Source organism: Pogona vitticeps, chromosome 14, assembly GCF_051106095.1.
Source record: "Pogona vitticeps strain Pit_001003342236 chromosome 14, PviZW2.1, whole genome shotgun sequence".
Taxonomy (NCBI): Eukaryota; Metazoa; Chordata; class Lepidosauria; order Squamata; family Agamidae; genus Pogona; species Pogona vitticeps.
This window is the reverse complement of record NC_135796.1, coordinates 12,498,609-12,516,371: the sequence shown is the minus strand read 5'-3', so window position 1 is coordinate 12,516,371 and position 17,763 is coordinate 12,498,609. Positions and strand designations below refer to the sequence as shown.

The following is a 17,763-nucleotide window of genomic DNA, read 5'->3' as shown; positions in this document are numbered from 1 at the left end:
AAACCTCGGGATGAACTTTCTGTAGTAGCCCACCAACCCAAGAAATGATTTGACTTTTCTCTTGGTGTTGGGTCTAGGCCAATCACGAACTGCTTCTATCATGGCCTCGAGGGGTTTTATCACTCCTCCCCCTACTATGTGACCCAAGTATTTTATTTCTGGGCTACCCAGCTGACACTTGCTCTCTTTACAGAGCCCAGGCCAAAGCACTCCCTCCCCTGGGTTAAAGTGCCTCTCCCTGGCTTCCTGGTCATCCCAAGCTTTCTTTCTGACCTTTTGAGCTTGCAGGGTCTCTGCTGCTAGCTCTAGGTTTCTCTTTGGGTCATTCCTCAAAGAGTCTATATATGTCACACCATCTTGTGGGTCATCCTGGGTGATCTGCTCCCAATTTTGTTTGATTAAATCAAGGGGCCCTTTCACCCTTCTCCCAAATAAAAGTTCAAACGGACTGAACCCGGTACTGGCTTGTGGCACTGATCGATAAGCAAACAAAAGGGATTGCAGCTTCTGGTCCCAATTGTTTGGATTCTCTGCCAAGTAAGCCCTAATCATGCGCATTAGAGTCCCATTGAACTTCTCAGTTAACCCATTACTTTCAGGGTGATAGGCAGTGGTTTCCTTGTGCTTAATTCCACAGATTTGCCATAACCGTTTCATGAGCTTCGATGTGAACGATGCGCCCAAATCTGTGATTATTTCTGAGGCAAATCCCATCCTGGACATATACCCCACCAAGGCATCTGCCACTGTGTTAGTTTCAATGTTAGTCAAGGGTATGGCTTCAGGGTACCTCGTGGCATGGTCCACTATGGTGAGAATGAACCTGTTCCCCCTCTTTGTGGCCTTGGGCAAAGGTCCCACAATATCCACCCCTGTACATTTGAACGGAGTGTCAATCACAGGCAAAGGGCACAACTTTGCTTTGGTCCTGTCACGGTTATTCCCCTGCCTCTGACACACATCACATTGTTTACAGAACTCCCTGATCTGCTTCCCTATGTCAGGCCAGTAAAAATTCTGTGTGATTCTCTGCTGTGTTTTGTTCACCCCTAAGTGTGCAGCAAACATGTCAGAGTGCCCCCTTTGTAAGATCATGGGGTGATACTTTTCAGGTACCACTAGCTGACTTCGGATCCCATCTCCCCCTTTTGAGATATTCCTCAGGGTCTCTCTATATAAAATCCCCTTTTTCTCTAGAAATCTCACTGGGGTTTCAGGTGTTAGCTGGGCGTCAGTCACCTGTTCAAAACACTTTTGGAGAGTGGCGTCTGCCTTTTGCTCTTGGCCAAATCGGCTGTCTGTGGTTAAGGTTTCCACCACAGCTTCTGAACTCCCCTCTGCTTCCGTCTCTGGCTCATCAGTACCCCCCTGAACTGTCCCCGTGGTGGCTTGTGAACGTGTAATCACTAGCACCCGTTTCACATGTTCAGCCAGGTCATTTCCCACGAGCACGGCTGCTGGCAGAGTCGATGAAATCGCTAGCCGCCAAACTCTCCTCCAGCCTTGAAAGTTCACAGGTACCTCCGCTACTGGCAGTGAGATCACCTGCCCCTCAATCCCTGCCACCTTCATGCTCTCATTTGGGATTACATACTCCCTAGGAATAATATCTGGATGGCACAGGGTCACCTGGGAACAAGTGTCCCTCAGCCCCCGATACTGACGGTCAAGTATTCCTACGTCCACCCCTGCTGTTTCAAACAACTGAGAATCTGTTCTCACGAGCAAGCAGCGCTTGACCTCCACAAGAGGACCATTTTCCTCAGCCTGATCAGCAGATGTAACTGTTCCAGATTGAGTAGCCATGGCAACAGGCTCCCTCAGTGACAAGGAGCTTTGCTCTTTCTGGACACAGAACACAGGTTTTGGCTTGGTTCCACTCGAATCCTGAGGCACAATTCCTTTTAGCTGCTTTAATTTCTCACACTCTGAGATTAGATGGCCCTTTCCCTGACAGAAATAACATTTTCTGCTATATTTTGAGTCTTTCTCATCTTGTTTTGGTTTTCCCTCCAAAATCTGAGGTCTTGGTTTCATGTCTGAGGGCTTCCCTTCACCATGGGCCCCTCCCCCTTGCTGGCTTTTCCCTGGTCCCTGAGAGTACTTGCTGTAGGTTTCTTTAGGTTTCCCCATCGATTTCCCCTCACCCAAGGGCTTTCTTATTTGGGAAATAAAATCTGCGATCTTGGCTGCTTCTGCCACAGATTTCGGTTTCCTTTCCCTCACCTGGAATTTCAGTTCCCCATGCAGGACTGAATAGAACTGTTCCAGTGCTATCAAGTCTTTGAGCTGCTGAAAGGTCTCTGTCCCCTCCTGAGATAGCCATTTCTCTAGCAGCCTCACCAATTGGGCCCCCACTTGGGTAAAAGTCTGCTCTGGTTTCTTGGTGATTGACCTGAATCTTTGCCTCAGCTGTTCCGCATTTATCCCATGTCTGGCAAACACCAGTTTTTTAAACTCTGCAAAATCTTTCATCAGTTCCTCTGGCATCTCTGCATAGACTTCTGCAAGGCTGCCACTGATTAAAGATCGCATGATGGTCATCTTCTCAGTTTCCCTTACTGAGAAGTCCACAAACGCTCTTTCCACTAGGGAAAAGAACACTTCAGGACAATCTCCCTTGTGGTACACAGGGAATTTCTTCAGGTCAGCTTTAGACAATTGGCCTCCCTCCGAATCCCTATTGTTATTATTGTTCTGATTCATCAGTTCCAATTTTCTTAACTCAAACGCCATTTTCTCTCTCTCCAATCTTTCTGCTCTTTCCATTCTCTCTCTCTCTAATTCAAATTGCCTTTGTTTCTCTCTTTCCCTTTCCTCCATTTTTTCTCTCTCTAATCTTTCCTCCATTTCCCTCACCCTCAGTTCATGCTGTTGGGCTAGGAGTAATTTTCTAAGTTCTGGGTTCTGTTCTCCCGTGCTGTCACCCTGCACTGAGCCAAATTCATCCTCAGAACCTTGGTCTACCTGGGGGTCTTTCACTTCACCCATTTCTGCCATTTGGCTTCGAGTCAAGGGCATAATCCCCCCCCCCAGAACAGGCTGCTTTCAAAAGTCAAGCCTCAAAATAAAGCGACCACTTTTTTTTTTCTTTTGCCTCAGAACCAGCTTTCTATAGATTGCTGCTGTTCTTCAGCACTAACTTGCAACAGTTGCGAGCCAGAGTCTACCCCCCTCTGCTAGGCCTCTCAGCAGGCAGGCTAAATCACTGTTACTTTACAGTTTTGCCTCAGCTTTTTTCCCGCCAAAACAGGGTGCCTCAGAGCTCCCTAATCTAGTCCCCAATCTGAGGTTACACGTTCTTCTACTAGCGCACCTCCCCGTGAGGTACACCTAGAAGATTACCTACGTGCTCTCAGATTGTCCCTGACTAGACCCCCCTTGCTCTGGGCACACTTGCCAAGGCTTTGTTGGACCACTGGACAACTGGACCAGTCGTATCCCACACGCTGGACACCAATCAATGTGACAAACCCAGACCTACTGGGATATGCCACAGTTTCACTAAGCTGCCACCAACCATTCCCTATAAGAAGTCACACAGACCAGGGATGGATTTTTAACAAATAAAGGAATGAGGTTTATTTAAACAACACACAGGGAAAATAAAATGATCAGGTGAATAAGATACAGTAACGTGGCTTAGTCTCAATCATACATACACACAGTTTGGTTCACACAGAACACTTAACTTGAAGCACAGACCCTGAACCTATCAGTTCTGGCTAACCATACAGACACCTGAACCTATCAGGTTGGTACTGACTGACACACAGTAGTACCCTGTCTGACACACAGACTCCCACTCAAGCTTCTTCTCTCAGCTCTTCTCCAGCTTCTCCCCCAGCTTCTAAACTTCACCACACACGCTCCACATATATATACAGTACAGCCCCTCCTCCTGATGTCCCGCCTTCCACTCCCCATAGGATGGAACTTTCCCTCCAAACCCATGACAGACAGGTAACATCAGTGCTGTATGTAACACATGGCACCACCAGAACCCTCAGTTCCCTTGTCAAAGTCTAAAACATCTGGAGGGTCAAAGCTTGAGAATGACCGTGTTGTGCCGAACTGGTTCATGTTCTAATTTTCCTCTTTTAATAAGTCAACGGGAAACTTACTGACCCAGTTTGGGTGTTCTCCTCAGATACTAGAAGGGTGGAACAGTAGAGACAACCCTGGTGATGATGTCCAAATCTGTCACCGTTTTTCTCACCCATTGCATATGGTTGGTGATATTCTCCAAAGGAGAACATCCTTTGGAGAAAAGATGTTGCCCAAGAGAACATCCTTTGGAGAAAGGATGTCTTTGGAGAAAGGATAGCCGCCCAGAGACCTTTGGGTAGTGTGGGCAGCATATAAATAAAATAAAATAAATAAAATAAATCCTGTATCTGTGGAGACTCTCCTTGGAATTTGAGAATCTTTTTCCCGTCAAACTATCCATGTGAGTTAAGTAAGGATTGGAGTGATTTGGTGGAGGTTACTTATAACTGTGTTTGAGTTGAATCTGTGTTTATATCCAAGAGTATTCACTACATCAGTGGTCCCCAACCTTGGGCCTCCAGATGTTCTTGGACTGCAACTCCCAGAAGCCTTCACTACCACCCCTGCTGGCCAGGATTTCTGGGCGTTGAAGTCCAAGAACATCTGGAGGCCCAAGGTTGGGGACTAATGCACTACATGATGTTGTTTCAGTGTTCTGCTGGTGAGCATGCTGTTTTGAAGGTCTCTGTCAGTGCTACCTTCTATATCAAAGATCTGGTTTTTCCTCAGGGAGAAAACTAGAGGTTAGAGCTTGCTTAAAATCAGTTTCAGCAGTGGCGCTAGATTGTACGTTACGATAAGCACAGAGCTGTGGGTGAAAACAGCATCTGCGTGCTCATGGCTCACCTGCATTTACATTTAACGCAAGTAACTTATTTTCTGTTGCTATTGTTCTTATGTGCCACAAGTCACCTCCGAATTACTATCCTATGACTGACTGGTCTCCAAAATGTCCTTTCCTCAAGAGCCCTGCTCCTCTCTTGAAAACGTAGGCCTGCGGCTTCTTTTAGTCAATCCATCTCACATTTGGTCATCCTCTTTGCCTGCTGCCCACCACCTTTCCCGGCACTATTGCCTTCTCCAGATAATCCTGCCTTCTCATGATGTCCCCAAAGTTAAGACCGTCTCATGGTTGTTGTAGATTTTTCGAGCTGTTTGGCCAAGTTCTGGAGGTTTTTCTTCCTAACGTTTTGCCAGTCTCTGTGGTCGGCCTCTTCAAAGGACAGGAGTCAGAACTCAGTCTGTGTTCTGGTGTAGCCTTTGAGAATACCTTAAGACAGTCTTGATTTCAACATATATATTTTTTTGCCTTCAGAGACAGCTCAGGCTTTATCTAGGACTCGCTTCTTCATCTTTCTGGCCATCCAGGGTATCCGCAAAGTGCGAATGATCTTGGTTTTGATCTTCAGAGAAACACCTTTACACTTGATTTCCCTTCATTGCTGGCCTTCTTAGAGTTCCTGGCTGCAGTCTCCAGACTAAGATACGTTCATCCTCTTCAAGGCAGATACTAGGAAACCACTGAAGGTGACACTAGTGGAGGAGGCAATGGCAGTGAGCTAGTTTTTGCTAGTACTGCACAGAAGGTGGCAATGGTAAACCCCAGCTAAACTTTCCTTACCATGAATATCCTACGTTGAGACTTTGTGTCTGCAGCTTGCAAAATCCTTGGGAGTTTCATTCAGCCTCAAAATTCTAAATCTTGCAGCACCCATAGTTTTTATAGTTTATTTACATTTATAGTTTTATATTTTAATCCCTCCAGTAAGCTTAGGGAAAGTCTGCATGGTTCATTTCCCCACCCTATATGATCCCTTGTAAAAACGCATTTCCCAAGGCCACACAGCAAGCTTTATGTCTCAGTACAGATTTGAACCCACGTCTTCCTAGTTCTTCTCTGACCCCACCTGCACAACACTGGCTCTCCATAAGAAGTAGGAGAAATCTGAGCTCTTGATGTTAATATCATTCAGAAGGTGAAAATACGATTCTGACCCTGATATTTTGAGCTGGTCTATTAGTTTTCTTACATGGGTATCAATTTCATTGCTGGGTCATGATGGTCTGGGAGCACACATGGTTTATGTGTGTCGCCACATGACCAAATTGTCCATGTTGATGACCGTTTTACTGCAAGTCATGCAACAAAGTTAGGACACAGTCTTCAAATCTTGTGACTTATATGTGCTCCTTCCTACACAGGCAAGAAAACTGACCTGCGCAATGCAGCCTTCAGTGTCATTGTTACTATATTAAGTGGTACACAAATAGAGAATGCAGGCCTGAAAAAGACGGAGACTTAGAAGGTTGGGTAGGAAGACACTAAGAAAGATCCTTAAGAGTAAAGATATGTCGATGAAGGCGAAGGCCAGGATCATCCACAGTATGGTATTTCCTTTTAATATTACAGATGCGAAACCTGAACCGTGAAGAAAGCTGACAGGCAACCCCCCCACCACCACCAATATTCATTTCAAATGTGATGTTGGAGGACAGGTTTATGAATCCTGTGGTCAGTCAGAAAGACCAATTGATTGGTTTCTAAGTCAAATCAAGCCTGAGCTCTCACTAGAAACAAAAAATGACTAAATTAAACTTGGTGAAATTTCAGACAATAATGCTAGGAAAAGTTGAAAGCAGTAGGAAAAGAAGACCAAACATGGGGTGGGTTGACTCGGTATAGGGAACCATGGGCCTTAGTTTGCAAGACCTGAGCACGACTGTCAATGACAGGGCCGTTTTATAGGTCACTAATTCATGTTGTTGTTTAGTCGTGTCCGCCTCACTAATTCGTCGTCGTGGTTTAGTCGTGTCTGAGTCTTTGTGACCCCATGGACCAGAGCATGCCAGGCCCTCCTATCTTCCACTGCCTCCCGGAGTTGTGTCAAATTCATGTTGGTCGCTTCGATGACACTGTCCAACCTCTGTCTTGTCCTGTGTCCTCCCCTTCTCCTCTTGCCTCCACACTTTCCCAACATCAGGGTCTTTTCCAGGCAGTCTTCTCTTCTCATGAGATGGCCAAAGTACTGGAGCCTCACTAATTCATAGGGTTACCATAAACTGCAAAGGGACTGGAGAGCACTGTTACATAACAGCACTGATGTTACCTGTCTGTCATGGGTTTGGAGGGAAAGTTCCATCCTATGGGGAGTGGAAGGCGGGACATCAGGAGGAGGGGCTGTACTGTATAAATATGTGATGCCTGTGTGGTGAAGAGGAGATGCTGAGACAGACTGTGAGACACTGGGTTGGGACGAAGCAGCAGCTGGGAAGAAGAAGCTGTTGTGGGAGTCTGTGTGTCTGACAGGGTACTACTGTGTGTCAGAGTACCAACCTGATAAGTTCAGGTGTCTGTGGGTTAGCCAGAACTGATGGGTTCAGGGTCTGTGCTTTAAGTTAAAGGTTCTAGGTGAACCAAACTGTATGCTTGTGTGTGTGAGAATAAGCCACGTTACTTTATTTTATTCACCTGATTGTTTTATTTACCCTGTTTGTATTTAAAATAAACCTTATTCTTTTGTTGTTTAAAAATCCATCCCTGGTCTGTGTGACTTATTATAGGGAATGGTTGGTGGCAGCTTAGTAACTGTGTGATAGATCCCAGTAGGTCTGGGTTTGTCACATTGATTGGTGGCAGCGGTGGGATACGACTGGTCCAGTTGTCCAGTGGTCCAGCAAAGCCTTGGCAGGTGTGCCCAGAGCAAGGGGGGTCCAGTCAGGGACAGTCTGAGGCGCGTAGGTAATCTTCTAGGTGTACCTCACGGGGAGGTGCACTAGTAGAAGAACGTGCCAACTGGGGAGACTTAGATTAAGGTGCTCTGAGGCAGCCTGATTTTGGCGGGAAAACGCTGAGGCAAAACTGCGTAGCAACAGCGAGCTAGCTTGCCAGCTGAGAGGCCCAGCAGAGGGGGGTAGGCTCTGACTCGATACTGTTGCAAGTAGTGCTGAAGAACAGCAGCAATCTCTAGGGAGAGCTGGTTCTGAGGCAAGAAGGAAAAAAGTGGTCGTTTTATTTTGAGGCTTGACTTTTTAAAGCCGCCTGTTCTGAGGGGGGATTATGCCCTTGACTCGAAGCAAGATAGCAGACATGAGTGAAGTGAAAGACCCCCAGATTGACCAAGGTTCTGAGGATGAATTTGGCTCAGTGCAAGGTGACAGCACAGGAGAGCAAGACCCAGAACTCAGAAAAATACTCATAGCCCAACAGCATGAACTGAGGGTGAGGGAAATGGAGGAAAGGGAAAGAGAGAAACAGCGGCAATTTGAATTAGAGAGAGAGAGAATGGCGTTTGAATTAAAGAGATTGGAACTGATGAACCAGAACAATAATAATAATAGGGATTCTGAGGGGGGCCAACTGTCTAAGGCTGACCTGAAGAAATTCCCTGTGTACCACAAGGGAGATTGTCCCGAGGTGTTCTTTTCCTTAGTGGAAAGAGCGTTTGTGGACTTCTCAGTGAGGGAAACTGAGAAGATGACCATCATGCGGTCTTTAATCAGTGGTAGCCTGGCTGAGGTTTATGCCGAGATGCCTGAGGAACGGATGAAAGATTTCGCAGAGTTTAAAAAACTGGTGTTTGCAAGACATGGGATAAATGCAGAGCAGCTGAGACAAAGGTTCAGGTCCCTCACCAAGAAGCCAGAACAGACTTTTACCCAAGTGGGGGCCCAATTGGTGAGGCTGCTTGAGAAATGGCTGTCGCAGGAGGGAACAGAGACCTATGAACAGCTTAAAGACTTGATAGCCCTGGAACAGTTCTATTCAGTTCTGCATGGGGAATTGAAATTCCAGGTGAGGGAAAGGAAACCGAAATCTGTGGCAGCAGCCGCAGAAATCGCGGATTTTATCTCCCAAATAAGAAAGCCCTTGGGTGAGGGGAAATCTGTAGGTAAACCCAAAGAAACCTACAGCAAGTACTCTCAGGGACCAGGGAAAAGCCAGCAAGGGGGAGGGGCCCATGGTGAAGGGAAGCCCTCAGGCATGAAACCAAGCCCTCAGAATTTGGAGGGAAAACCCAAACAAGAGGAGAGAGAATCAAAATACACCAGAAAATGCTATTTCTGTCAGGGAAAGGGTCATCTGATCTCAGAGTGTGAGAAATTGAAGCAGCTAAAAGGAATGGTGCCTCAGAATTCTAGTGGGACCAAGCCAAAAGCTGTGTTCTGTGTCCAGAAAGAGCAAGGCTCAGTATCACAGAGGGAGCCTGTTGCCATGGCTACTCAGTCTGGAACAGCTACCTATGCTGAGCAGGCTGAGGAAAATGGTCCTCTTGTGGAGGTAAAGCGCTGCTTGCTGATAAAAACAGATTCTCAGTTGTTTGAGACAGCAGGGGTGGACGTAGGAATACTTGACCGTCAGTATAGGGGGCTGCGGGACACTTGTTCCCAGGTAACCCTGTGCCATCCAGATATTATTCCTCGGGAGTTTATAATCCCAAATGAGAGCATAAAGGTGGCAGGGATTGAGGGGCAGATAATCTCTCTGCCAGTAGCAGAGGTACCTGTCAACTTTCAAGGCTGGAGGGGAGATTGGCGGATAGCGATTTCATCGACTCTGCCAGCAGCCGTGCTCGTGGGAAATGACCTGGCTGAACATGTGAAACGGGTGCTAGTGATTACACGCTCACAAGCCACCACAGGGACAGTTCAGGGGGGTAATGATGAGCCAGAGACGGTAGCAGAGGGGAGTTCAGAAGCTGTGGTGGAAACCTTAACCACAGACAGCAGATTTGGACAGGAGCAAAAGGCAGACGCCACTCTCCAAAAGTGTTTTGAACAGGTGACTGACGCCCAGCTAACACCTGAAACCCCAGTGAGATTTCTGGAGAAAAAGGGGATTTTATATAGAGAGACCCTGAGGAATATCTCAAAAGGGGGAGATGGGATCAGAAGTCAGCTGGTGGTACCTGAAAAGTATCGCCCCATGATCTTACAAAGGGGGCACTCTGACATGTTTGCTGCACACTTAGGGGTGAAAGGGCCCCTTGATTTGATCAAACAAAATTGGGAGCAGATCACCCAGGATGACCCACAAGACGTAGTGACATACATAGACACCTTGATGAATGACCTAAGGAGAAATCTAGAGCTGGCAGCAGAAAACCTGCAAGCTCAGAAGGTCAAACAGAAAACATGGTATGACCGCAAAGCTAGAGAGAGGCACTTTGACCCAGGGGAGGAAGTGCTTTGGCTTAGGCCCTGCAGAGAGAATAAGCTGCAGCTCAAATGGGCAGGACCATATAGGGTCATTTCCAAGATGTCAGACCTGAACTACCTAATAGAGCAAGAGGAGAACCAAGCAAGGAGGGTGGTTCATGTGAATGCCCTAAAACCCTACTACAGAGGGGAACAGAGGGTTTTATTCGCGATAAAAGCAGCTGAGAGTGAGGAAGCGGAATTACCCTTCTGGGAGGGTAGAGGGGAAGTAAAATACAACCCAGAGGAGGTAAAGATCAGTCCTGCACTCACCCAAGACCAGCAGCAAGAATTAAAAATGCTGCTTAGTAAATATCAACAGGTGTTTTCCAACAAGCCGGGGATAGTGAAGGGAGTGATGCATCGGATCCATACAGGGGATGCACCCCCGCAGGCAGTATCCCCATACCGAGTAACGGGACCCTATAGGGACAAGGTGCGGAAGGAGCTGGACGAGATGCTGAGGGAGAATATAATCGTCCCCTCTTCTAGTCCTTGGTCCTCTCCGATAGTCCTTGTGGACAAGCCTGATGGGAGCATTAGGTTTTGTGTTGATTACAGGAAATTAAACCGTGTAACCACTCCTGATGCCTACCCAATGCCCAGGCTAGACAACCTGATTGAAACCATAGGGGGTTGTCGGTTCATCTCATCATTGGACCTGGTAAAGGGAGATTGGCAATTAAGAATTGATCCCAGGGATCAAGAAAAGACTGCCTTTTGCAGCCCTTTTGGTCTCTATGAATTTCGAGTCCTGAGCTTTGGTCTCAGAAATGCACCAGCCACATTCCAAAGGCTGATGGACCAGACCTTGGCAGGGCTCAGTGACTTTACAGTGGCCTACATTGACGACATAGGGATCTTCAGTAATACCTGGGAAGATCACCTGATACACCTGGAATTAGTGCTGCAGAAGTTAAGTGCAGCAGGGCTAACAGTAAAGGCCAGCAAGTGTCAGCTGGGTAGCCCAGAAATAAAATACTTGGGTCACATGGTAGGGGGAGGAATGATAAAACCCCTGGAGGCCAAAATAGAAGCAGTTCGTGATTGGCCTAGACCCAACACCAAGAAAAAGGTCAAATCATTTCTTGGGTTGGTGGGCTACTACAGAAAGTTCATCCCGAGGTTTAGCGAGATTGCGGCTCCGCTGACCGATCTGACGAGGAAGACGGCTGATGACCGCATCCCGTGGACCAGCGACTGTGAGGCGGCGTTCCAGAGGTTGAAGGAGGCGTTAATCAACTATCCTGTCCTGCGTGCTCCAGACTTCGACCGGGAGTTCATCATCTACACCGATGCGTCTAACAGCGGGGTAGGAGCAGTTCTGTGCCAGGAGGATGAGAATGGTGACCAGCATCCAGTGTCCTACCTGAGTAGGAAACTTCAAAAAGGTGAGAGACATTTGGCAACCGTGGAGAAGGAGTGTTTGGCCATAGTCTACGCGATCCAGAAGGCCAAGCCTTACATCTGGGGAAGACATTTTATTCTGTGTACTGACCATTCACCATTGCAATGGTTAAAGACAATGAAAAGCCACAATAGCAAACTTATGAGGTGGGCTTTGAACTTACAGGACTATGACTTTGAAGTGAAGGTGGTCAGAGGGTCAGTGAACTGTGTTGCTGACGCCTTATCAAGAAGACCTGAAGACTGAAGACGGCGAAAGAACATGGACTATATGTATATAATGGTGAACAAAAAGTTAAAATGTACCTGTGTTTTGAATTTGGGTTTGTATGAATAAAGGTAAATTAATGTAATGTATATGGTAAAATGTTTAAATGCATATTTGCTATGGTTAACTTGGAGTGTAAGTATATGTAAGTATTATATGGTATGTATAAATGTTGTTGTGTATTTTATGCAGGTTGTTTTTTGGTGAAAAGCACCTTAGCTTTCCCCCTACAAAACAACTTATAAAGAGGGGAGGTGTTACATAACAGCACTGATGTTACCTGTCTGTCATGGGTTTGGAGGGAAAGTTCCATCCTATGGGGAGTGGAAGGCGGGACATCAGGAGGAGGGGCTGTACTGTATAAATATGTGATGCCTGTGTGGTGAAGAGGAGATGCTGAGACAGACTGTGAGACACTGGGTTGGGACGAAGCAGCAGCTGGGAAGAAGAAGCTGTTGTGGGAGTCTGTGTGTCTGACAGGGTACTACTGTGTGTCAGAGTACCAACCTGATAAGTTCAGGTGTCTGTGGGTTAGCCAGAACTGATGGGTTCAGGGTCTGTGCTTTAAGTTAAAGGTTCTAGGTGAACCAAACTGTATGCTTGTGTGTGTGAGAATAAGCCACGTTACTTTATTTTATTCACCTGATTGTTTTATTTACCCTGTTTGTATTTAAAATAAACCTTATTCTTTTGTTGTTTAAAAATCCATCCCTGGTCTGTGTGACTTATTATAGGGAATGGTTGGTGGCAGCTTAGTAACTGTGTGATAGATCCCAGTAGGTCTGGGTTTGTCACAAGCACAAAGCAGCAGCCACCTTTATGCCAGGACTAGGAATAAAATGCAAATTGCAAAATAATGTGGCAGTCCCTGGGGCGGGGGGGGGGGAAGGGGGCAGGTGTGTCTTTTAAAGGGACATCACACCCCGCACTTCTCTTAAGAGGAAGCTAGCCAAAGAAAGAAAGAAAGACAGAAAGAGCAGGAGGGGCAAGAGCGGTCGCTGCTGCCGGCGGGGTCTGCGCGTTGCGCGCCTCTCTCCGGAGCGCCTCCCGGCCGCTCGCTCGCCTGGGTGTGGCCAGAGGCTGCCGTAGTGGCGCTTCCAGCTGTGGCTGTCAGTTCCCTCCTCCTCCCTCCCGAAGCCGACGGGGGAGACTTTGCCCGAGCCGGAGCCCAGCCAGCCGGGGAAGAGCCCCAGCCGCACCACGGCAAGGCGTCGGGCGCCGAGGCGCACCGAAGGGCGCCAGGATTTCTCCCCGATCTTCTCCAAGAGCGCGGAAAAGAGGAGGAGTTGGGCACGGGGGGGGGGGGGATTTTGAAAGAAGAAGAATCTCTTTTTTTTTAATGTGAAGAATTGCTTTCCTCTCTCCTCCCTTTCCTTTCCGGAGCGGCTTTGATTGGGGACCCGGCTTTGTCCTCCCTCCGGGATTGGTGGCGGCTTCTTTCTCTCTCTCTCTGGATCCATTCAGCCCGGCTGCCCAAGCTCGGAGAGAAAGAGGGAGCGGGAGAAAGCCGAAGGCGCACCACCAGGCTGTCAAGGCGGAGACCGCCGGCAAAACGCCCCCCCCCCCACCCCAACCAGACACTTCGACACCGTGCCTGCAAACTGGATTGATTGGGAGGGCTTAATCGCCCCCCCTCTTTTTGCCCAGTAGCCACTGCAAACCTGGAACATTGCATAAATGCCTGCAGAACTCAAACAGGTTAGTAAGATTAAGTTGGCGTCCATCTGACTCTTTCTTTCTTTCTTTCTTTCTTTCTTTCTTTCTTTCTTTCTTTCTTTCTTTCTTTCTTTCTTTCTTTCTTTCTTTCTTTCTTTCTTTCAGTTTCCGTGAATGTGGTTGGCGAGACGGTGTTTGCTGTTAGATGGTGCCTAATGTATGTGAATGAGGCGAGGGCTGTGTTTCCTTTCCGAGGGAAAGGAGGGGGGAGCAAATTTCAGACTGGTCACCTAAGCCAGCCGTTTGGAGAGATGAAGAGATTTGCTTTTTGTGTGTGTTTGCGCCCGTGCCTTTTGCTGTGTTAACAGCTGGCAAGGAGAGAGTGAGCCCAGCTTTGCTTTCCTTTGACCTTCCAGGGCTTCACAATAAACCCAGGAAAACTCTTTGTGACCCCTCCCCTCCCCGCCTCCAAAAGACGTTGTAGATTTTGCTGTGGATGCATCTGTTTTTGCCATCCCGGTTAATTTTCTCAGAATGTATGAGAAAAAAGAAAGAACGTTGATACAGTCCAAAGCAAAGTTGTTGTTTTTGGATCAGAGGAGTAACAAATGAGTGGGGGGGGAAATGAAGTTGTTTTTAGGTTAGGAGAGTATTCGGTGACAATATTATTAAATAATGTTATACTGGGAGTGTCGAGATGCCTGAATAGGATTCTCTTTTGCAACTCAGGGCAGGTTGGGCAAAAGTAAGTTATTTGGAAAATTCTGTACCTTTCTGTGGTGACATTTCGCGGACCTGCCCTTAGAAGCTGCATCCTATGAAGGAACTCTAAAGGGAGGGATACAGTGGACTGCAAAATATGTAGCATCTGTCATGGTGTTAGCATTTTGAATGAGACACCTCTGCTTGTTATCTGGCTTCTGGCTTCTGCTTACTGGGAAGGTTTGATCCCAGTGGACAGGGAAAGATAATTTGTTGACATTTCACATCCTCTTTTGTATCTTCTGTATGGTCTCAAGAGGACCCCTTTGTTGTGCTTTTGTCTTTAGGGCTTACTGTACTTGTTCCACATCTTGAGTGAGGTTTGAAATCCGTGTTATATTACTGTGACTTAAGAGATGTGGCTTAGAAGGTCTACCGTTCCTTGAATTTATGGCAGGGTGTATAAGGTGGATCAGGAGTGAGCTACAGCATGTGGTAGGTACAGTGGTGCCTCGCATAACGATGTTAATTGGTTCCAAAAAACCCATCGCTATGGGAAACATCGCTATGCGAAACGGGGGCCATTAAACGGCAGCGTTAAGCGAACCAAGGTCCCGAAATCGCTAAGCAGATTTCCTCCATAGGACCCATCGCTATACGATGCATTAAATTTTCAAAAAAAAGCCATCGCTATGCGAATTCATCGTTGAACGAAGCAATCGCTAAGCGAGGCACCACTGTATGTTGATTCATGAAGATCTTATCTCAGGGTGGTTTTGCATGGTGACCGTTCATTCAATTGCAAACCCAGTAAAACCAGAGAACTAGATGGGGAGCACAGTTCAGGAATGCACCTTTCTCTCCTATGCCTGTGCTTCTATTTTGTAAGCATGTTGAATATGGGTTCTGCTGGAAGGCTAGTAGAATATTTAGTGCATTCGACCCTAGCATCTTTTGATTTACCCACCCAACACCCCTGTCTGAGCCCTCATTTGTTAGTGTCCTTCATAGTATTTACCACCTGTGGATGGTGCAAGAAATTAAAGTATTTCTCACTGCCTTTTTCTGCTGCCGGACCCGAAATTGTTGCAGCTGTCTCTCCGCATGCCATCTACTGTTGATAGACACAAAGTTAGCAACAGAAATATGTCTCTTTGGATATTTTTCTGCTGGGAAAAACAAAATATCTACAGTCACACAAACACACACTTCTAGATATAAGGAGCAGAATGGTAACTGGAATGTCCCGGACAAATGTAACATCTTTAGATTTTGTGGGTGGAATCCGCTCCAGAACGATGTGGGATGTAAATTTTCCCATGCCATTCTTTATTTTTCAGGGTCAAACTAAGAGAGATGGGTGTGACAGCTTAAACTTTAAATGCCCTGTCAAGCCTTTACGGCAGGACAGAAGTCTGTTTTGCTTCCTGCGCTCTTTTTGGGATGGCATTGGATTAATGGAGGCAATTTTTAAAGTCTGAATTCCTCACATGTTTAGAACTGTAGGAGAGAGTAAGGGTCCCTTCCTTATAAGGACATGGATGGCTCCTGAAATCCAAGCTGCCAACAAAATTTATCGTACGAGAGCAAAGGTTTCATAGACTGGGGGCCAGCGGGGAGGGGATGGCTATTCATTCCCCCTCCTCCAATCTGCACACAGTGGCTGATTGCAAAAACTTACCATTGTGGAGTGGAAACTCATTCTTTCAAACAGAACCAATTTTGGCATATATGTACAGATGGACAACTCAGGACCTGCAAAGCGGAAGGTGGTCCAAGATATCTCCAGCGGAATCTCTGGGAGGTTTAAATCCTTTCTTTCTGTACTGTTTCCTTTTGTTTCTGCTTTCCATCTCCCAGAATTGCTGATTAAACTGGAGAAGTGTGGCTCTCTAAATGTTGTGGATTACACTTTCCATCTTACCAGATAACATGGTTACGATTCTAGTCCCACCTGATCTCTCAAGTTCCCATGGATTGGCCCAAAACTAAGATTTTTTAAAGCAAGTTACAGTGTTGTTGTTGACTAGCACATTTAAGGATCTTAATAGGACATGGGCAACCCAAATTTGGATGTCTCATCGTGAACATCTCCAGGAAGAGCCTCGTGGCACAGTGGTTAAACCGCTGTACTGCAGCCAAAACTGTGCTCACGACCTGGGGTTCAAATCCCAGGTAGCCGGCTCAAGGTTGACTCAGCCTTCTATCCTTCCGAGGTCGGTAAAATGAGTATCCAGCTGGCTGGGGGGGGGGGTGCAATGTGTAGCCTGCATAATTAACTTGTAAACCGCCCAGAGAATGCTTGAAGCACTATGGGGCGGTATATAAGCAGCACACTTTGCTTTTTTGCTTTGCTTCTAGAAATGGAGCCTCCCCTTCCTGAAAAGGGCCTGCTTCAGCTTGCTACCTGCCCCAAAATCAGAACATTTTGTATGCAAAAAATGCCCCTTGACTGATAGCCTAAAAGGAGCTCAGGGTCACATCACTGAAGGACGTACAGGTGGAATCTCAGTCTTGGTCCTTGGGCTGCCTGTCCACAGCACCTGCTTCATTCAGAGTTGGCACTCACGTCCTACCTTTGGCACCCACCAAGCTCCTTTCGTGCACGTAGAACCGCCTTTGTGCTGGAAGCAGGGACTCAGGGTCAACAGGGTAGGGACACGTTTCCCTTTGACGTTCAAAATCCAATTCAAAAAGAAAGGGAATAATGCCAAGGAAGGTGATTGTTGGAGTGGATTTGACAGTGTTCACAAGTAATCCCAAGCGGTATACTTCTCAGCAAATTATACCTGCATTGCCTGGTTGAGAGCTCTTGTTCCCAAAAGAATAAAGATGGCCCTATAGAGTTGGCATGGGATTAGAGTTGATTTACTGAAAAGGGAAGAAAAGGGGGCACCCATAGAGTTAAGCTGTTTATAGGCAAGCCACCTGGACCAAAGAAAAGCAGCCTTTGCTTTCCTTGGCCTTTTATGTAAACCAGCCTGTACTATGGGTGGCGTAATTCAATATACTGGGAAGCACAAATGAATGCCATCCTGTCCATAACAGCTTTGTTTATATCGCCTGCAAAACATTGCATAGCATCGTTCTTTATTGGGCATCTTAATCACACAATTCGGCTTTGTTGTTAGATCTGTGAAAATTTTTTGCCTAACAGGTGGCTTCTTTGCTTGTCTCTATTTTTGTGAAGTACATGCAAGCACTCACCCACTACGGTCATTATAAAAAGGGGTTAAGCTGCTGCTAAACATGAGCTTTTGTGGCTACTAATGCTTTACACATCTTTTCTTTATGAATGTCTCTTTATTTCCCTTTCTGAGCTCTAGGAAACAGTGGGCATCTTGGGATTCTGTTAGTAAATTCCTCCAAGGAGGGAGGGGCTTTAACATAGTGCATTGCCTCCCAAATTTTGGTCTTCAGATGTTCTTGGTCTAAAACTCCCAGAAGCCTTCGCCACTAGCTGTGCTGGCCAGATTTTCTGGGAG

At 46.7% G+C, this 17,763-nt stretch overlaps 1 protein-coding gene across 18 annotated transcripts in view; it reads left to right on the top strand.

Annotated features, from left to right (window-relative positions):
- ARVCF (ARVCF delta catenin family member) overlaps positions 1–17,763 on the top strand; it is a 456,576-nt gene that overhangs the window by 190,943 nt on the left and 247,870 nt on the right. The window contains exon 1 of one of the 18 annotated variants that reach the window (XM_072983709.2): positions 13,414–13,618. The exons of 16 other annotated variants lie outside the window; for them this stretch is intronic. In XM_072983709.2, coding sequence (XP_072839810.2) covers positions 13,598–13,618 — 21 coding nt within the window. In that variant the 5' untranslated portion in view covers positions 13,414–13,597. Of the gene's footprint in view, positions 1–13,413; positions 13,619–17,763 lie in introns of those variants that run through there. One more of the 18 variants, XM_078381685.1, reaches the window with a different exon arrangement.